This window comes from Amblyomma americanum, chromosome 1 (assembly GCF_052857255.1).
Source record: "Amblyomma americanum isolate KBUSLIRL-KWMA chromosome 1, ASM5285725v1, whole genome shotgun sequence".
Lineage (NCBI taxonomy): Eukaryota > Metazoa > Arthropoda > Arachnida > Ixodida > Ixodidae > Amblyomma > Amblyomma americanum.
In genome coordinates this window covers 41,270,080-41,291,566 of record NC_135497.1, presented here as the reverse complement: position 1 = coordinate 41,291,566, position 21,487 = coordinate 41,270,080, and the positions used below count along the sequence as shown (strand labels likewise).

The 21,487-nt window shown below is 47.7% G+C and overlaps 1 protein-coding gene across 4 annotated transcripts; it reads left to right on the top strand.

The window, feature by feature from the left end:
• Positions 1-1,899: 1,899 nt before the first annotated feature.
• On the top strand, positions 1,900-20,004 carry LOC144112680 (uncharacterized). Of its 4 annotated transcripts, none has more exons than XM_077645498.1 (7): positions 1,900-2,429; positions 10,785-10,907; positions 11,594-12,010; positions 12,868-13,140; positions 15,518-15,745; positions 16,450-16,720; positions 18,740-20,004. In XM_077645498.1, exons 3-7 carry the CDS (start codon positions 11,624-11,626, stop codon positions 19,195-19,197), a joined length of 1,617 nt encoding a protein of 538 aa, XP_077501624.1. In that variant the 5' UTR covers positions 1,900-2,429; positions 10,785-10,907; positions 11,594-11,623; the 3' UTR covers positions 19,198-20,004. The 4 variants fall into 4 exon arrangements, with proteins under 4 accessions (XP_077501624.1, XP_077501626.1, XP_077501625.1 ...); XM_077645500.1 differs by having other exon boundaries at positions 1,901-2,429; positions 11,804-12,010; XM_077645499.1 differs by having other exon boundaries at positions 1,901-2,429; positions 12,868-12,945.
• The last annotated feature ends 1,483 nt before the right edge of the window (positions 20,005-21,487 follow it).

The window sequence follows — 21,487 nt, the reverse complement described above, 5'->3', positions numbered from 1 at the left end:
TACGCCACTGCGAGCTGCGTCTGCTGTTCTTGTTCTTATCTTTTTAAAGTTGGCATAACATCTTTGACCCTTCACTACAGTTTAGTTATAATAGCGTTTATATATATATATATATATATATATATATATATATATATATATATATATATATATATATATATATATATATATATATACTCATTCTTTCTTCCAGTCTTGAAGTGGAAACCTGTCCTGTGCTGGAATCCCCACATTGAATAGAAGCACAAGAGCGCTCCGCTAAACGTGCCATGACGACTGCAAAGCCATCCGTGTCAGACAAACGCACGCAACTAACCCTGCCCTGCACCAGAAGTGAAGCGGCACCAGTGTGTCAGCTGGTTCGACGTGTCGCCGAGTATAAGAAGGTTCTCTGGAGCGTAGGCCTTGAGATAAGAGTGGAAAATGGCCTGGGTGAATTGGGCATCGCTATTGCCCGAAGGCCGTGCTCATGGACCCTTTGGAAGACCCACGGATTGACTGTGAAACCATCGCCAGGATTCTGCTGCGCAACGTCCTCGCCCATCATCGCTGCATTGTGGCTGTAGAGATAACTTTCTTTGTAGCGAGGAGCCCTGTCCTCCTCAGCATTCTTCAAGACAAGTACAGCGTCAGGAAGTTGACCATCTCAGATGTAACGTGCTGTGAAACAAAAGTCTTTGAAGCCCTGGAGAAGCTTGCCAACCCCTCGGACCAAAATTATTCAGACGAAGGGGAAAAATACTTCTGCTTCTGTGTCAGACTGCCACTGTTTGTAATCCCTAAGGAGGAGGGCAGCATCACCCTTACTGCGCTGGATGTCGCCGATCTGGAATTTTGCACCGGCTGCGCACGACAGTTGATAAACATACTCTTGCAGAATAACACAATAAGTGACTTAACCGTCGGCTCCTGCGTGTTCACTTATGACTGCGTCGACCTCCTTCATGGCTTCGTCCTCTACCTGCAAATACACCGCTCGCCGCTGAAGAAGCTGAATGTGCGAACACCCGAGGCCAGCCAGCTTGCACTGGAGTCTCTGGTCAGTTCCATTGCACCAAGGACGACGCTAGAAGAGTTGGTAATCGATATAGATATCTACGATGTCGAAGCGAAAGCGCTCTTTGCCGAATTAATCGCCCGGAGCCGCAATCTGCGTACGCTAAGTGTTACGTGGCCGAGGAACTGCGTCGTGTCCGTAATCAGCTACGGCTTCGAACTTCTCGCCGGAGACGCAGCCACAAGGATCGAGCCGTGGCTGTTAGCGCTCCCAGAAAACGCTACACTTTTTACGCTGAACGTAGACCTCTTGGGTTTCTCAGCGGAGGAGTGCTGCGCGTTCTTTCGCGCCCTGGCACTCAACAAAGCCCTCAAAAACATCAACATAAGCCATCTTCCAGCATGCGCTGACCTCAAAGAGATATGCCAAATTATTCGTGGTTCCCGCTTGGCGAAGGCCATTCATAATGAAGATCACCCCCTGAGCATCACTAGCCTTCCCCTGCTTCCCGAATGCCCCGAGGTGACGTCCCTCACGGTCAGCTCTTTCCACCTCAACAATTCGGAGATCTTGCGCAGAACATTCGAAATCCTCCCCTCCTGCAATCACGTCACTTCACTCCGCGTGTGCGTGCAGGACTGCTTCCTTGATAAGATCCAAACTGCCATGGCGGCCTATATAATGGAAGCACGCACACTGAAGGACTTAGAAGTGCACGTCTACGTCGATGAACCCGAACTCGAAGACCAGGAGCATGACCCTGACGCCAAAAAGCTTCTCGTGAACGCGCTGGCATTCAACCTCAGCCTCACCCGAATCATAGTCAGAGAGCTGCCTCTAAGCGAAGACAACTGTGAGGTCCTCGCGAACGGCTTTGCCAACAGCCAAAATCTATCCGAGCTCTTGATCGCGGTGCTCAGCCGCGATAGCTACATTTCTTTTTTGCAGACGCTGGTGTCGGGCATCGAAAGCAATTACCGCCTGCTCCGCGTTGGTCTTCCAATTTGCAAAGGCCGTAACACAGAGCTCGTTGTCATTCGCAACATCACGAGGCGCAACGCCAGCCTCGTCACCAGAGCAGCCCGCTTCGTGATGGGTGACCACGATCCTATCAACGCACGCGCGGTCGAGCTCATCTCGGGACATGAAAGGGTCCTCAGCATCGTTCAAGAAAATCCTACCGTCGATGCCAGGGAAGCGGCGACGATGTTCAATTGCGCCTTGGGGCTTCGATGTTTGACGGGTCTCGACGACTACATGAGACTGGCTGGCGTGGTCAAGCGACGGGTTCAGTGCATCGTCGGACGCGATAGCTCAGTGCAACTGGACGAGCTCAGCTACGAGTGCTGGATTCACATCCGCAAATTCCTGACTGTGGCCGACGTTTTGGGCGCTGACTGCTTGTGAAGCTGCGATCGGACATAGTTTGGAGGTAAGCTTGCAACGTTGTTCTTTACCTCGTTATTATGAAGCGAATAACGACTATTTTAATTAGTGAACATTTGTCTCGCTTACATGTGCACCACACTTAACACTAAGGGTTATGCATGAAATGAAGGCCTCGAATAGGGTTATGCCAACGCATGGGTGGTTGTGTGCACTAGAATAACCCTTCCCTCAACAGATTTAAAAATACAGCGTCTGGTGTTTAAAGCAAGGGAAAAACAATTACTGGTCCTTATCGAACCGGTGAACCGTATCAATTGCAGTTTGAAACGGCTGCACACAGGCACACTAGTACGGTGGGCTCATCGGACCTTTAATTCCATGTCACTAATGCTGAAGACAAAGAAAAGGCAAAGTGAACACATCGTCTAAGCCTTGGGTAATCGTCGACGGCCCTTCCTGGTTTCTTCGATTATGTAAAAGCACTGCTTGTTAAAATTGTGATACCACACTGATGTTCCCCCATTCTCTCGAACAATTTACCTTAGGACACCTCATAGTCGCCTTCAAGGATATTTTGTGCGACATTTTGTAATTTGGTTAATTTAAATATATCAGCGTAATGTAAATTAAATTTCGGTAAGTGTTATGTATGGCAGCTTACGCTTTGCATTACACGCTGAAGTGTAGGACTATACGGATAATGCAAACAGCTTACATCATCAAGGAAATCGAAGGCAGGATGCCGCAGTATTGAGGGTACGGTATAGCTGCTGACGAAAATACAATAGTGGCGTTGTTTTTTTTCTTCGGACATCAGACAAGATCGCAATTTAATCAGTTTTTCTCATCACGAACAAAAGCCAAATTTAACCTCTCAAACGGCTCCAATTAGTTTTAAAAGCCTAATTAGTTGCTTGTTTTTCCACTCGTTGCTAAGGCTGCGCCCCACCAGATCGTGCCCGCTCTGCTGAGATACAGGTACAGAAGGTCCAGGTACATAACTACGCACCGACGCCCTAGCTCGAAAATATGCCTGCCGAGCAGGGCACACTGACTATACCCTCTCTCAGCCACCTCGTCCGGACATCCCTCACAAGGCACCCTTCTAACGCCCGCTCCGCTCAGCCCATCTTAGCATCCCCTTTAAGGAAACGCACACGCGGCCTCATTCCCTCGCGAAGTTTCCCCTTCCTTCATGACTGCTCGAATTAATCCACACCGGCTGGAGAGGCGTAAATTCGCCACCTGCTGTGGACCAGTAGACACAGTCAACAGGGCACTAGATGTCAATCCGGCATCTGTCTTCCCAGCATGCGTCGGGCGTCCATGGTGGATGAAGTGAAAAGGCGCCAGCTTACCCTCAAGGCTCAACTAAGGAACTATTAGGTTGCAAGTACACGGGAGCAGCGGCCGGCGCCCGAGACCGCAGCGCCGCCACTCGGCTGCGAGCCCGCTCCCGCCGCGGCTGGTCGTTTACTTTCGGCGAAGACGCTACACCACATGCGTGCAGCCAGCATAGCCTCCTGACAGGCAGCACTCATTAATCTGTGCTTGTATAATATGGTAGATAAGCGCAACATTAAACGAGTATAGACACCTTATTTTGGTGTCATGTTTTCTTCTCTATATTGATGCGGGAGGCACTACTACGCATGAATCACCATGTGATATTCGATTACGCCCGCTAAAAAGTTTATAGTCGACTTTTTTCCGTTGTCCTATTTCGGTTTGAACAGCCGAATGATGGCTGTGACGTCAGAGTGTATATTTGTGTCTCGTGCGCCATGAAATAACGTCCTTAAAATCTTTGCTTCATCGCTTTAATTCACTGCAGTGCTGAATAGAGCCTCCTTCAAGAGCCGGAATGACAACGATTGAGGAAGCATCAGATGGTTTGAAAACTTTTTTTCTTTTGTGGGGGAGGGGGCAAATGAAGTGGCGCAGTACCTGTCTATTTGTTTATTAGTTTATTGTAATACCCACAGCGCCACAAGTGGCATTACAGTGGGGGGGGGGGGGGGGAATAACACATCATACAAACGAAAAGAAAGGTAGCAAAGTGCAGCACATACAATGCAACCATGATGAAACAGTAATACAGCCTAAAAACAGCATTCACAGAGATGAGAATAAATCACCTGACGTAATTAATACCACCTGTTCAGAGAGCCGGTTCCAATCTCTTATAGACCTAGGGAAAAAAGCATATTTATACATCTCTGATTTACAGTTAATTTTCTTAACTTTTAATCGATGGTCACGACGTAGCGAAATATAGTTTGGTGAATGGATGTACAGGTCACGGTTTATGCCAGTATTGGAATAGTAAATACTATGAAAAAATGTTAACCTCAAACAATATCTACGTTTTTCAAGCGTCTTCCATCCCATCTCGTTCGACACCTGAACCGTGCATTAAGGGAAGGAATAAAGGAGGGAGTGAAAGAAGAAAGGAAGGAGGTGCCCTAGTCTCCGGAATAATTTGGACCACCTGGGGATGTTTAACGTGCACCGACATCACACAGCACAAGGGCGCCTTTTGCGTTTCGTCTCTATCGAAACGCTCCCACATCGGTGGAGTTCGAAACCGGGTACTCCGGTGCAGTAGCTGAGCGCCCTAAACACTGAGCCGTCGCGACTGGTTATACCGGAAACTTTTTTGTGTCTCACATGACTAGCGTAGTACAATTTGATGTCACAGTCCTCATTCGATTCTTGAAGTCGAAGCGGCACGCAAAAGAAATGAGAGTATAAATTATTTGGCTGTCGTACGTGATTACCAGGTGGTAATCCGTGAATAATAATGCCTTAAGCATCTTTACAAATAATAAAATGCGCAACGAAAATTGAAGTATCTCTACTGAGGATTTAAAATTCTTCGTAGACAAAGTCAGCTGCGTACGTCAGAAAGTTCTAGTGCCATTGGGCTTATCTCCATCAACACTATCACCAGCGCAGATTTATGAGTCACGAGGAAGAAGATTCGTTGTCTGGTGGTCTTTTGGGAAGGCAGGCGTCCTTAGCCATTCAACGACGAAGCATTGCTACTGACAAGATGTCAGAAAGCGAAGAAGAACCTATGTACGCCGAGCCGCAGCCGTGCGTACTGACGCCGGCTGACAAGACCCGCTGGACCGAGAGCGAAGCGTACACGGAGTATGTCGGCTTCGTCCTCGCCCTCAACGAGCGTGTCAAGGGCAAGAAGCTGACCGATACCTTTATCGTATCAGATTTCACTTCGGATCTGCTGTCGGTGCTGGGTTCAAGAAACGCCTCCAGTCAGCCAATTAGCAGGGGCTTAGCTCGAATATGCCAAGATATACGTAGCGTGAGCTACGCTGAGCCCCTGACCATTAATTGCCGCTGAGCAGCAATTTCGCTATCCTTATTCATGATTAAATAGTTTTTAGGCGCAAAAAAGGACAAGACGCATAGGGCAGGTGACAGGACGAAGCGCCAACTTCCAACTGATTTTATTGCATGCGTGTCCTGTCATATATCCTATGTGTCTTGTCCTTTTTTGCGCCTAAAAACTATTTAATTATGAACCAAAACCAACTAGCCCAGCAGCAAGTGCTCTTAGACCATATTTCTAGTACAGTGGGCCCTTCCTTTTGTGTGTCATCTCCACGTTTCATTGATGATTGCATCACATGTGTCGTCGCCAACACCTGTCGTGCAAGGACAGTCGCCTTTTGCATCAAGAACGGCTTGGTCCCTGTTGTAGTAAGTGCGCTATTTCGCCCTGTGCTTCCTTCGTGGGGTCACGTAAAGCGAATTACGAAGATCCTCAGGTCGGAGTTTTGGCGCCAGAATCGCCTTTTTTATGACCTTCTGCGTGCAGCCTGCTTCGCACAAAGTCCTGCATGTGTAGCTGAGACCGCTTTTGGATCCATCACCAAGTTGGCCTCAAGGATGACTGAGCAACAGTGGACGTGCATGCTCAACTGTTTGCTGAGGGAAGTAAGAAAGGACAAGAAGATGAAAGGTGGAGAAGGATTGGTGATAATGGGTGACGTACATCTGCCAGAGAAGATGAAATCTGTTTTGGAAAAAGGACCGAAGTACGCAGTGGAGCCAAAAGTGCCGTCTCAAAATATATTAGCCATCAACCGACAAATTGCAAGAAAAGCCACAGCAGAGGTGCGAGAAAAATGCCTGCTGGAAGGCGTTGAATACCTTCTAAAGTCGGGTATTCCGGACACCACAAGAAACAAGGGAATGTCGACGGAAGCCATTGTGTCGTACTGCAGAAGAAATCAACTGCGTCTACTACAAGCTGATAAGGAGGGCGGATTTGTAGTTATCTCGGACGATGACTACTCAGCGAGAGCAACTCAAGCGGTTAGAAAGAATTTCGTTCCAATATCTAAAAAATCTACAAAAGTGAAATCGGCCGCGATGGCCTTGTGTGATGGTCTGGGGTTGAGCACCCTTACCAACCAGATTAGAGATAGCAAAAAGAGCGCGCTCAAAGTTTTCTTTTCTGTCAAAACTCACAAGCAAAGCATGCCGTTTAGAACTATCGTAACCGAAAAAGGCACGTGGCAGAAAAATCTTAGCATGTATTTGACTAAGCACCTGTCCAAGCTGCATGTAAATGATCCTTTTTTGACAAAACGGTCAAATGATATTTGTGAATTTTTTGAACCCAACCCTGATGTTGGGAGTGCTTTTTCAGTGAATGTTGTAGATTTGTTCTATTCAGTCCCTCATGGCCCCTTGTTCTCCGCTGTTAGGGAATGTATGGAGGAAAATGACCCGATTTCTTTTCAGAACTCAGCCGGTATTTCCATAGATGACTTTTTAACCTTATTACAGTTTTACCTGGAATCTACTTTTATCACTTTTGACCAGCAGTTTTTTCTGCAGAAATCAGGCATATGCATTGGGTCCTGTGTGGCACCGGTGCTATGTCACATCTTTCTATCTCATATTGACCAAGCTCTGGAGCAAGTTTTACCCATTGACAAGGTTTTTAAAGTATTTAGGTATGTTGATGATTTTATGATTGTTTTAACTAAAGAAGGTCTTTACAACCTTAAGAAAATGGTAGACAGTGTTTTATCTGCCTTAAGAGAGCATGGAAAAGGTCTGGAGTTCACACACGAACTACCTGCTCATGATTCATTACAGTTTTTAGACTTGAAAATTGAGTTCTATGATGATCGGGTCTGTTGGTCTTACTTTTTGCGTGCAAAGAAGCAGCTGCTACCTTTTGACTCCTGCCATTCCAAACTTGTTAAACGCGGGATTGCTTCGCTTTGCCTTGAATCCGCTCTCAAAAAGTCATGCCCTCACAAAATGCGGGACAGTTTTTATAACCAATTGGCTAGGCTTTTTGCAGCCGGGTTCCCCCGTTCGCTCGTGACGGCGGTGATTGAATGTCTCCTAAACAAGACAAAGAATGGTACTGGTAGAGCTAGGCCAGAGGTCCCTCGAGAAGAGGTAAGACCAGTGGCGGTGTCATACGTGCATCGTGTGGCCCATAATTTGAAAAAAGTTGCCAGCCGCCATGCTGTACGGCTCGTCTTTTCGGCACCGAGAAAGCTAGGTGGCCTTTGCTCCCGTACTGATAAAGAGAACAGCAAGGAACGAGGCTGCGGAACAAAGCACAGGAGACCGTTCGTAAAATTTGCTGAAGGGGTGGTCTACGATATCCCCCTGTCTTGCGGGCACTCCTACATAGGCCAGACTGGCAGGTGCCTGAATGAGCGAACGAGGGAACATGAGAGAAACGTAGAGCAGAAAAAGGAAGGCACACATCTAACTAAGCACATTAGTAAGTGCCCGTCCCGCAGCAATTGTGAGCCTTGCTTCACTGATGTGCGCATTCTGGGCAAAAAGCTGTAATACTAATACTAGGGAGTTGATAGAAGCATTTTTTATCAAAAAGAAAGGCGACCTGTGCGTAAGTGACACATCGATTGTATTGTACGACTGTGAAAAGAAATTCCTGGAGCGTGCCTAATCAAGTCGTTCTTGAGCTTTAGGTGACCCATCTGCACATGTGACGACAAGCTATTTAAGTACGTTTCACGCATGCAATAAAATCAGTTGGAAGTTGGCGCTTCGTCCTGTCACCTACCCTATGTGTCTTATCCTTTTTTGCGCCTAAAAACTATTTAATTATGAACCAAAACCAACTAGCCCAGCAGCAAGTGCTCTTAGACCTTATTCATGGCTATACCACGCGGGCAAACGCCCTGCTATATGTACACTCCCACTGACACCTCTGCGCATGCGCACAAAATGAGAGGTGCCATCAAGCGGCTCCGGCGCAGCGTCAGAGGGCTACTGTGCAACGGAGGCGCACAGCTGGGCTTGCGCCGGTGCCAGTGCCTCTGCATCGGCTATTGCGGGCGAGGCGCGCGCGGTGGCGGCTCCGGCGCGCCAGCTGTGCGCCGTGTGACGTCACTGCTCCTCGCGCATGCGCAGCACGGCTCTCCAGGAACCACGCGAAACTGCTTAACCTCGGCCAGTGTAGCTCACGCTACAAAATTCAAAGCCGGAAACACAAATGCCATCTTCAGAACCCCCCTTGTTAAAAAAAACTGTAATGAGCAGAAAAAACAATTAGACAAAATGCAAATATGACATCCAAGAAAACAGTGCCTTCATGTACTATTTCGTGGCTTTTTTTAGTGATTCTGCCTTTGTAAACGCCATCGACGGAACAACTTATAGAGATCGTATCGAAACAAAGTGGCAACAAACGAGAAGTGGCAGCTTGTTCTACAATGCCAGTGCCTCCATTCCTTCCACGCACCCTCGCAACGCGTCAAGAGCAGTGCTGGCCGAGCAATTCCGCCAGAACGCGGCTTTCTTAGAGATGTAGCGCACTTAGTGCTTCCACATTGGTTGCGCCGCGGTCAGCCCTGCAACGGGCTCATAAATGTCGTAGCATTTCAGGGATATTAAGCGGATTGATTTGGGCAGCAATTTTTTCCTTATAGGAAATAAACAATGATCGGATAATTTGAGCTCTTAGTTTTAGCAGGTGCTTAGGATTCCTCATGAAGGTTTTCATAAGTATTTTAACAGTTCATAAAAGGGGCGTTCCTAAACCAAGCCATTCTAAGCGTGATTTCACTACAGCACCAGACAGAGCTGACGGCCGCTAGGGAAGACTAGCGGTGGCGCTCACCACGGCAGATATTTCACAAGTGCCTCTCTCTGAACCCAACCCCGAATCTCTCGTAATGCCGCCTGTTTTCTAGGCGCTCTCGCTGGCAAACGCGTATGTGAAGCTCTTGCTGCTGCATTCTGGTGGTTATGTTCAGTTCATCAACAGAGCGATGTAGCACCCAGGAGACATACCAGCGTAGAAGCATACCGGTTTAACGTACAGCCCCCGTCAAAAGTATACAGCCCAAAGCGTTTGCTTGCGAGGCCTGCAGCGTGCTTAATTATACATCCGCAGCGGCCGTAACATCTCGAAAGAGGAATGGCTTCATGCTCTCAATCCTCCCAAGCTTTGGACTGCTAAATGTTCTAGGGAGCCGCGTTAAGCAGCTTAGAAGCAAACTTCTTGGTATGTACATTTTTGACGAAGGCTGTATGCCTGCTGCGCACGCGCAGTAGTCCTATCCGGCCACGCATTTGCAACCGTGCATGCGAAGTTATCAGTTATAGAATGCTCAGTTATTTGTACAGCAGACACAATTTACGTCAGAACTGAAAGATCGGATCAATGCAAATGAAGTTAGGGCACACACATCCCTGTGTGCCAACAGGTGAAGTCAATGTGATCACGGGAATTTCCAGATACGCAATCTAATGGTAAACACGTTACAGAGGTTTCTGCTATTATGGTGGTGTCTACTGTCCCAGGGGGTACAATGCTACTTAGCAACCATGCACGCAGTAAACATTACACCAATCTTGTTACATGTTACATTACATGACACAGCAACAAGCTGATCCCATGGTGTGCCTCAGAACCTGCATTTCTTATCCTGGTGGCACTCGAAAGCTGTGTCCCCCCCCCCCCGCCCAAAGCGAAGGGAAGAGGGGGTCAGGAACCCCTGCCCCCTCCCCCCACCCCGATTTACGCCACGTCTGCAGGATCGGCAGTGCTCTGGTCAGTGGCTTGAAGATTTACACATCGATGTGCCGCGCCTAAATTAAAAGCCTCCTAGATGAAAGAGTCATTTTCGAGCAAGCGAACATGGCAGTCTGGATTCGCAATTAAAAAAAAATGTGAAAGAAAGGGGTGTACCATTCACTGAAAAATATCTGTGAATGGTTTCAAGCATAGGCATTGCCATGAAACATAAGAGAAAGAGCAAGGTTGCTTCACGATCTTTTCGAGACTATCTTTGTGGCAATCGTCGAACCCTTGTGAACGAAGTCCAAAATCTGAATCACCTGAATACTTCCTCCTTTGCTTCCGCAGGTTTTCTTCTCGGAGAAGAACTTATTTGGCGATCCCCTCGCTCGATCAGGGCTTCATCCTTGTATTCATGTTCTCCTCTCCTTTGGGGGAAACGTCCTGCAGGAGTCACGTTCTGAAAGCAGTGTGCGTACCTGTACATTATTAAATCATTGCGTAATGTAGGTTCATTTGTTCGTTATGCATTTCTATATTGAACTATTTTTGAATCCAAAAAAGTTTACCGATGCTTACCTAACAGAAGTGAGTAAACATATACCTCCTGTTTGAGTTTATCATCATCATGAATACGCCCACTTCAGCAGGGCAAAGGCGTGGCACTCCATGTCTCTCCAATTAACCCTGTTATATGCCAGCTTTGCCCACCGTATTCCCACAAATGTTTTAATATAGTCCGCCCAACTAACTTTCTGCCGCCCCGTGCTACAATTGCCTTCTCTTGGCATCCACTCCGTTAACCTTAAGGACCAGCGGTTATCTTGCCTTCGCATTACATGCCTTGTCAAAGCCCATTTCTTCCTCTTGATTTCGATTAGTATGTCATTAACCCGCGTTTGTTCCCTCGCCCACTCCGCCCGCTTCCGGTTTCTTATCGTCACACCAACATATTTCTTTCCATAGTTATTTACCCCGCAAATTTTCCACCGCCGGTATGTGCCATTCCAACAGAGGCCAACAACAACAATGAAGAATAGGAAAGAGGCTGAGTGGGTGTGCGAGCGGCGCTAAGTGACGAGTGCCAGAGAAAGTGCGTAAGACTCTAGTGCCCCCCTCCCTGCCGTCATCTGCTCAAAATTCGCTGCTGTATGTAGCCGTACCATCTGGACTCAAGGAGCACAAGCATGGGCGTGCCAGTCATGACCGACATGTGTCAGGGAGGGTCGTCACATGCTTCCACGCCTTGTATGGAAGTGGGTGTCACTGAAAGCCTGGGTGCGCTACAGACTGGCTTCGGCGGAAATTACGAGGACTGCGATGAAGGGCGTGGTCTTGTCCCGAAAGCAGTCATCTTCTGCACCCAGACTCGTCAGGAGGGGTTGTCTGGAGCTGACAGCAAGAAGGAGGTTGCGTTCAGGGCTCTGCAGAAGCGCTGCTGTATGGTCCGGGATGAAAGAAGTAATCGCACCGAAGGATGCTCTGGTAACATGGTGCGCCTGGGCGGAAAGATGTCCTTGCATTTCGACGGGGCCGTCACGACAATAGTCCTGGCATCCGCCATCGCCTTCGTGGTGAGTTCATTCTGGCATGGAAAGCGCACCACTATTACCAACTCGCGTTAACACATGTGGACGCTACGCTAGATTATGACGCAGTGGAATTAAGTGCTTCACCGCCTTGATATCCTGATAAGAGTACATACGGTTTTTTAGTGCAGTGTTCTCACTTTTTCATCTTTGACTTTGATTAACTATTTCGCCTTTAGTTTCTCGCCTATCAATGCGACCTAAAGTGTACACGTATACCATGAACCCTTGTGTGTGTCATGTTGTTCGCAACCTTAGACTTGCCGCTCCCCTAGCTGCGTCACCAATACCGTGTTCAAATTTCTGTAATTTATATCCTTCTCATCTCCTGAAAAAAAAAGACTGCAAAAGAGAGAAAAAATACACCACAAAGAAGGCTTCTCTGAAGATATCGAAGAAGCCTTGAGTAAATATACCGAATTGTTTGCCCTAGTCAACACACTGACGTGGCTAGAAGATCGCGCAGCCTAGCAGCAAAGAATTTTTTTCTTGCGTATCTTGTCCGCAAATATAATCTGGTTCAATCTTAGGTTTGCTGTGGTTCATTTTTACTCATTCACGTCTTAAAAGGCGCCTGTGTTTCACAGAATAAGAGCCACGTACGACGACGATTTGTAATGCTAGCATGCAAGCTAAATACTCTGTGGTTTAGGTGACACTTAGGTATGGTGAGTTTCTGCCTTGCAGTTGTTCTCATTGAACTCTACGCAGTCCGTCACTTTCTGTTAGGATTTCCACTCAGAACATCGGTTTCGTTTGACGCCCTGCATGTATCCTCATTGGGAACTTCAGTTCCCTGGAACAGCGCTGCACATCTGCCACGCCTATTGCGACTTCTACAGGACCTGCCTCTTCTGGTGTTCCTGGGCGTGATGATGCGCCACCGGCAGTCCGCCTTACCGCTGCTCACCGACCTTAAGGTGCCAGCGCTGATTGTGATCGAGTCTTTAATCTTCGCTGGCACCGAAGTTGTGCTGTACCTATGTCTCGAGGCGCTACACAAAGGGAGGCACAGTGCATCCTTCGCCGTCTTGGTCCTGACCAGGCTGCTCTACACGGTGTGGCTGGCCGTCTTGTTCAGGGCGAGTGGTCCCCTGCTGGCCTCGGGATTAGCGGTGATAGTTGCAAAACTGGCTCGCATTGCACTTCTAGACCTAACTTGCATGCAAAGGCTTGAGGAAACACTCGAGCTCTGCCTTGGGGATATGACGCGATAGCGTTAATGAGCCCCTTCAGCGGCTTGGTGTCTTCTTTGCGTATCGCTTCGCAGACGTGGTCATTATGTGCTTTAGATTTATATAAAGCGGGAAGTCCTCATATATCTCTCCTGGCACATAGTTGCAGGAGTTAAGTGACGCGCAACCTGACATGGCCTGGTAGCTGTTTCACACACAGCCATCTCTCACGACCAGTCATTAATGTAGCTGCCACCTGACAAGTCGAGCACGTTGTGATGACGTCACAATGTCTCGTGACCTATGTGGCAAGTGGGGCATCTGCTTTTTCGCTCACAACGCCGACAACGTTGCCGCCTGGTTTAGTGCAGAGCGGAAGCCTTGACTTAAGCGCTTTAAAATAATCTCATTCAAGCGTGCAACGTGTCATATAGCTGCACGGCTACAATTGGATGGCTATTTACAGCAGCTTAGAACTTTTTGCGAGTTGTAAATAATTTTCGCTTTTACGGGTGGTTCCGAACTCTCAACGGCATAAAACGACAGCTTCTAGTTAGGGCTAATAGCTCGTCTTGCAATTCTCTAAATGGTATTGTTAGCTCACGCATCCAAAATTCCTATCTAAAAGACAACACGAACCCACGAGCGATCTTAAATAATTTGCTTCCAAGCTATTTTGAGCATAAAAAAGAAAATGAAAGGAAGTGAGCTTGAAAAGCGGACTTGAAAAAGCTTGAAAAGGTCCGTTCGACGTCCAGCAACAAGGAAATTAATCGTTACGCCACAGCATGACTGTGCAATGTGTTGTTATCGGATTTTTTATGAAGCTCCCCTTTTGTCCTTTTGGCGAGGCTGCTTAAATGAAAGTTTTAGGGTGCCTGATTGCGCACGCCTCCTCGAAAGTGCGGTGTCGTTCTGTGAAGTGGTCAACGCTGCCTCCCAAGCGGCGATGGCCATTGGGCTCCGCACGCTTCATCGCTGCGGGTGGGAGAGACGTGTGCGCGGCGTTCTTGGGCAAAACGCTCAGGGCTGTGTGGCCCTGTTCACGAAACGATCGCCACATGGCTGAGGATTGTTTGTTTTTCCGAGAGAAGCCAAACGTCTACTGCTCCCTCTGGCAAAAAATCTATCGAGACACAGCCCAAGGCCAGTTGATGTGTTTTGTGCGAGTAATACCATTTCTGCGAGGTTCACAGTTGATTGGCGTGTACATAGCCACTGAGTTTATCGCTTAGTTGTTCTGGGTTTTTGTGTATGTGTGCGTGCACAGCTAGTTTAATTTCTGGATAAGCAATGCTCCGCTTTGAGGTGCCTGTGTTGACGCAAATACAAATTATAGGATGCTTATGTTATGTTTTACACTGCCGATGGTTAATTATATTTTTCTTATCTTAGGCCAAAGGGCCAACCGTGCACAACAAACGTTATCATCATCTTCTCAGCGCAGCATGCCTTTCTTCGCCTCGAACTCGACATGGAGTTGCGCTCTGCCCATGTGCTGCCTACGCGTCGGGCTCCATGATGGCGGGCGCCGCAAGGGAACTCGCTAAAGGGGTAACGACGCGGTTGTCTCCACCGTAAGCGACGGCGCTCCCGGAGACACGACGTCGACACATCGGAATCCCGCCTCCTGGGCTCTATTCTGGAACCACCGCTATGTACTTTACAAGCCTCCTTCTACAAAATGGGTTGAGAACGTAGGATACGAAAGAACAAGGGCAGGCTTATCACAGGGACAGGGCGAAATGCGAAGAAGGATCGCAGACTAAGACCGAAGGAAATGGAGACGGACAAATAGCCCCGTATAGTCTATCCACTGTACCCTCTTGCAAATAAGAAAAGGGTTTCATGTCTATGTACGGCCCTGTTGTTCCTTCAAATGCTGACAAATACTGGCGGTTCTACGGTCTCCTTTTGGTCATTTGTGCCTTCATGTAAGAATGCAGTATAGAACTGAAATGATAATTAATCGCCAACTGGCCCAAAACGTTGCTTTTGATTTTCTTGTCCTGTTACCTGGAAGCTATCCTGGTGAGATTATCTTTACAGAGACTGTTGTGAAATCGCGTTTGCCCTGGGACCTGGCTTTGGAAGTAGCTGAATTTTAAATTATTAAGGAAGGGTTGAACAAAATGTGTGAGCCAATCTGTTTGGAATGTCCTGCTGCTTTCTTTAATGCTTAAGTTTTACGGAGAGTCAAATCTCTCAGCAAAACTACTAAGTTTTGCTGAGAGATGTAACCTTTGCGGTCCTCTGAATAAGTGGTGCTCTTTTGGCATTACCTAATGAAGCCTTGCTGCGCTGGTTGCTTCTTCAGATGATGCGAGACCGTTTTGCTATGGCGGCGTTCTTGTACGCGTACGACGGCTACAGCAAGTACCTCGTGTGCCTGCCCCGCACGCTGTCGCACCTGTACGGCTCGGAGACCTGTACACTTCCCACGTGGTGCTGGACGCCGTCGGGTCGGTCGAAGGAAGACATCTTCGAGGCGTGCGCATATCTCTATGAGATGTTGGCCATGTCAGAGCACGCCGAGGTTATCCAGGTATATATATATATATATGCACCACTGTGGTTGGAGAATGTTTTCTTGCTAAATGCATGCTAGGTTACCGGGTTAACGAATCTCTGCGCTAACAGCTTAAGCTGCAGACAGTAAAAATTCGGCCTTACGCTAATCTCCTCTTAAGCACAAAGTGAAACTAACGGAGTTTAAGCGAGGATTGAATTCTTTGACGCGCCTACCGACGACCAAATTTTCACTTTCAGTGCTAAGAAATAAAAAAAATGTCACGGTAGTTCTTGCGCTTGAGTAAAACCGAGGTGGCAGGGAACAATTGCTTTTAACTCAAGGAGCATCGCGGGATGCGGATGCTGACATACTGAGCTTCACACACTGCACGCACTGTGTACATATTTGCTTACAAGCTGAGGGTTAATGGTTGCTCTTTTGCGGTATTTGACACGCACACCATGCTTTAAAGGCTGCGTGGTTGTGCTAAGCACAACGATCATTGTTGTTTACACCTTTATAGATCCTAATCGGGAGGCATGATGCTTGTCCAGGCAGGTAGAAGACCCACATACCCAGTCATTTTGTCTACCTTAGAGAATCAGGTCATTTGCACAATAACGTTCCTGTAACCAATGAACAGAAGAAAGGTGACAGTTCTAAAATATCACGTTGTAGGGTCATTGCACCAAGGATCGACAATTTGCATCGGCTTGTGCGCCATCTCTTTTTTGCAGATCCACCACGAGAAGTACGACCCACACATGCGGAACTTCGTGCGTGACAACACTCTCGGGGCCTGCGTATGGGTCTGCGCTCTGAGCTTGGCAGTGCTCGTGATCTTGGGCATGTTAAAGATGATCTGGGGCGAGATCGCCGCTGTGGTCCATCTCTACAAGCGCTACACGGCAGAGCGGCGCAAAGGAGTCACTCGGAACGACGCCTTCCACGCAGTGGCGCTAGCATTGCTTCCTACTGACACGTCAAACATGGAGCCACTCCTTACTGGTGGGTCTTCTGTTGTAGGATGAATTTGAAAAGGGTCATCTGACATCGAATCTTATCAGATATCCAATTTTTTCGAGCTAGTTCTTTTGTGGGGAAGGGTTAGTGCGAGGGCGATGCTGTATCTCCCTTAGATTCTGTATCTCGGTACAGTACACAATTTTAACTTACTGTCCGCCGATATGCGAAACATATACTGAGCTATTTTCTTTCCGCAAAAACCAATCTTCATTTTTTTTCAACCCAATTTTCAAGATCAGGTTTAAATAGATGCCCTTTGTAAAAAAAAAACCAAAAAAGAAGTGCTTTCAATAAGGGCTGCTATCATACGCCTTGAAAAGGTAGCTGCCCGAAGCGCGAACAACGGATGAAGGACAGAAGGAAGATAATTTCATAGTGATAAAATAATGCGAGCACCACTGATCACACAGGCGGAACATTTGACACTGGCGTTCACAACCTACAGTGTTGCTGACAATTTCCCAGTACACATGGAAGTGGAGAGTAACGTTCAATAATGAGAAGGTACTTCCATCTGGCACAAGGAAGCCTTCATTTGCACTGAGCAGAAACTGCTGTATCTTGAAGACAGGGATGTCTTAGCAAGAGTGGAAATAGTTTCATTGGTGGCTTACCGAATGAATTCTGTTCGCAAGTTTTTCTTTTTATTTTAGTGTGATTTTATCTCACGTTTTTCAGTATGCTGCGCTGTTGGAATTTTAGAATAGGGTATGCGGCGAGTTGGCACCCTACTTAGCTTCGTGCGAACTCCTCGAAAGCGTTCTGGTTGAAAATTGCCGTCAAGAAGAAATCAGCATTAGCATGACATATTTTCTAAGCAGCCGACATAGCTATTAAAGTGCGCCAGCGCCAAAACTGCTTCATAACTCTCATTTCGCAGAGTCACCGCACGTTGATTGATGCCAAATTTTGATGTACGAACCATTCAGTTCGCAATTCCGGTCACATGAGTTGGCAGTGCTGTTGTTGGTAAAATACGCTAGGCTTGATGGGCGATGCTTTCGTTCCCAATATTCCGGCCATAGGCAACAAGATATACTCATACTTCGAAACGAAGCTGCTCTGGTGATGGAGCTAAAAAACGACATTCAAAAAGAGGACCACGAAGGTTTTTCGCGCAATCTCTTGATACACTGATCTAAGCAGGTCTGTGGTGCGACATATTCGTTGATATCATGGCAGTCGCCCATGACACATATGAACGAGGTTCTGCTTGGTTGTGAGTGTTTTTAACTAGAAACTTCTTATTGATTTAATTAATCCATGTATACAATTTCCAGTGATGTCTACTGAATAGGGCACTGAAGGTCTCCACATATTATTGTGAACAGATAAATGCCTGAAAAAATAATTACTAATTCTGTGAGATGTATAGTTGTGGCTGTCTAAGTCATCAAGTCTTACTCGCCCGAAGATGTCAGAAGTTAAGAAATACACGTTATTCGAAAGTTATTTGCAGGTTACGCGAATAGCGGTGTATTTGCCACAGCATATGATCAGATAAATCCACCTTTATGCAACCATTAAGCGTGGTTCTTTCCCTGCCTGGATGCCACGCACCTTTAGGGTTGCGAGATTTTGAGCATTGCGGGCTATCACTATATTTATTTTATTGACTATTTGCTATCCAAAATTTGTCCGCATTTTTTTGCACGTTACCTATATCTCTTTAAATGTGGGAAGGTGCGCTGCCGGTCTAATTCCTCTCGAGGTGCAGTCAGTCCTCACTGGTATTACCACCTGCGGGTCAGAATGCATTTCGATCTCGTTCTAGGTGTAGTGCCGCAATGTCATGCTTTTCGTAACTTAGTTGTACACTATGATCACTTGATATATCTGAGAGCAATTAAGTCTAGTGCGCACAACCACACATGCGTGGGAATTAGCCCGATTCGAGGCCTTCATTTCATACATAACACCCCAGTGTTAAGTGTGGCGCACATGCAAGCGAGAAAAATGTTTACTAATTAAAATCATGTTTATTTTTTTCATACAAACCAGGTAAAGAACAACGTTGCAAGGTGATCTCCATACTAGGTCCGATCACAGCTTCACGAGCAGTCAGCGCCCACAACGTCGTCCACAATCAGAAATGTCCGGATGTGAATCCAGCAGTGGCTCCTGAGGTCGTCGATTTGCACGGAGCTCCAGAGTCCTCCGATGCACTGCACCCGTCGCTTGACAACGCCAGCCAGTCTCATGTACTCGTCGAGTTCCGTCAAACATTGAAGCCCCAAGGCGCGCCTCAGCATTGTCGCCGCTTCACTGGCTTCGACGCCAACATTTTCTTGAACGATGCGGAGGATCCTTTCATGTCCCGACACCAGATCGGCCGCGCGTGCGTTGTAAGGATCGTGTCATCCGTCACGAAGCGGGCTGCTCTGGCGACGAGGCTGGCGTTGCGCCTCGTGATGTTCCGGATGACGACGAGCTCTGCATCACGGCCTTTGCAATTTTGAAGATCGACGCGGAGCAGGTGGTGATTGCTTTCGATGCCCGACACCAGCGTCTGCAAGAAGACAGTGTTGCTATCGCGGCTGGGCACCGCGAACGAGAGCGCGGAGAGATTTTGGCTGTTGACAAAAGCGTTCGCAAGGAACTCACAGTGGTCTTCGCTCAGACGCAGCTCTCTGAGTGTGATTCTGGTGGGGTTGACGTTGGAAGCCAGCGCTTTCGCCAGAAGCTTTTCGGTGTCAGGGTCACGCTGCTGGTCTTCGACCTCGGGTACATCGACGTAGACGCACACTTCGCACTTCTAACTCCTTCAGTGTGCTTGCTTCCATTATAGAGGCCGCCATGACAGACTGGATCTTATCAAGGAAGCAGTATTGCACGCACACGCGAAGTGAACTCAAGTGATTGCAGGAGGCGAGGATTTCGAAGGTTACGCGCAAAATCTCCGAATTGTTGAGGTGGAAAGAGATGACCGTGAGGGACGTCGCCTCGGGGCATTCGGGAAGCATGGAAAGGCTACCGATGCTCAGGTGGTGATCTTCAATGTGAATGGCCTTCACCAAGCGGGAATCACGAATGATTTGGCATATCTCTCTGAGGTCAGCGCATACTGGAAGATGGCTTATGTCGACATTTTGGAGAGCTTTGTTGAGTGCCAGGCCGAGAAAGAACGCGCAGCACTCCTCTTCTGAGAAACCAAAGAGGTCTACGGTCAGCGCCAAAAGTGTAGCGTTTTCTGGCAGCGCTAACAGCCACGGCTCGATCCTTGTGGCTGCGTCTCCGGAGAGATGGTCGAAACGGTAGAAGATGGTGGACATGAGGCAGTTTCTCGTCCACGTAACACTTAGCGTACGCAGAGTACGGTTCCGGGCGATTACTTCGGATAAGAGGGCTTTGTCTTCGGCATCGTAGATATCTATATCAATGGCCAACTGTTCTAGCGTCGTTGTTTGTGCAATGGCCTTGACCAGAGACTCTAGTGCGTGCATGCTGGCCTCGGGTGTTCGCACATTCAGCTTCTTGAGCGGCGAGCGGTGTTTTTGCAGGTAGAGGACGAAGCCATGAAGGAGGTTGACGCAGTCATAAGTGAACACGCAGGAGCCGACGGTTAAGTCACTTATGGTGTTATTCTGCAAGAATATGTTTATCAACTGTCGTGCGCAGCTCGTGCTAAATTCCAGATCGGCGACATCCAGCGCAGTAAGGGTGATGCTGCCCTGCTCCTTAGGGATTACAAACAGTGGCAGTCTTACAGAGAAGCAGAAGTATTTTTCCCCCTTCGTCTGAATAATTTTGGTCCGAGGGGTTGGCAAGCTTCTCCAGGGCTTCAAAGACTTTTGTTTCACAGCACGTTACATCTGAGATGGTCACCTTACGGACGCTGTACATGTCTTGAAGAAGGCTGAGGAGGAAAGAGTTGCTCGCTACAAAGAAAGTCAGCTCGACGGCCACAATGCAGTGATGATGGGCGAGGACGTCGACCTGCAAAATAATGGCGAAGTCTAGGCTTTCACAGTCAATACTTGGGTCTTCCCAAGGGTCCATGACTACGATTCCCGGGGAAATAGCGATGCCCAATTCATCCAGGCCATTTTCCACTCTTATCCCAAGGCGTACGTTCCAGAGAACCTTGTTATACTCGGCGACACGTCGAACCAGCTTACACAGTGGTGCCGCTTTACTTCTGGTGCAGCGCAGGGTTAATGGCGTACGTTCTTCTAACACGGATGGCTTTGCAGTAGCCATGGCGTGTTTAGCGGAAGGGACTTGTGCTTCGGTTCAGTGTGGCGACTCCAGCGCAGGACAAGCTTCAGCTTCAAGACTGGAAAAGAAATAAAAATTATATAAGTGTTATAAACTAAACAGTGGTGAAGGGTCAAAGATGTTATGTCAAGTTTACAAAGATAACACCAGGAACAGAAAACGCAGTGGCCGAGGTTCAGCTATAGAGGCGAAATGAACGTTTGTTGAGCTAGCGTGACTGCGGCTGCCGCCGAACGTAGCTAATCAGATGCCAATGAGACAGACTTTTATCCTTCAGTGGAGTACACTCGCGTCGTGACGGCTTTGGGGAACACTGCGTTATGCATTACAGTGAAAATTGGCTTCACAATTTTAAACTGAGCACAATCTTAGAATTACTGACGCGATCTGAACGTCAGTGAATGAAATATCCGTCCTCCACCTCGATACTTCTTGCAGAAGACTAAGCCACAAACGCGAAGTGACAGCATTTAGTAGGGCAAGGTAGAGGTTTTGGTGCAACGGTTCGCTGAACGCTGTTCTTCACTTACA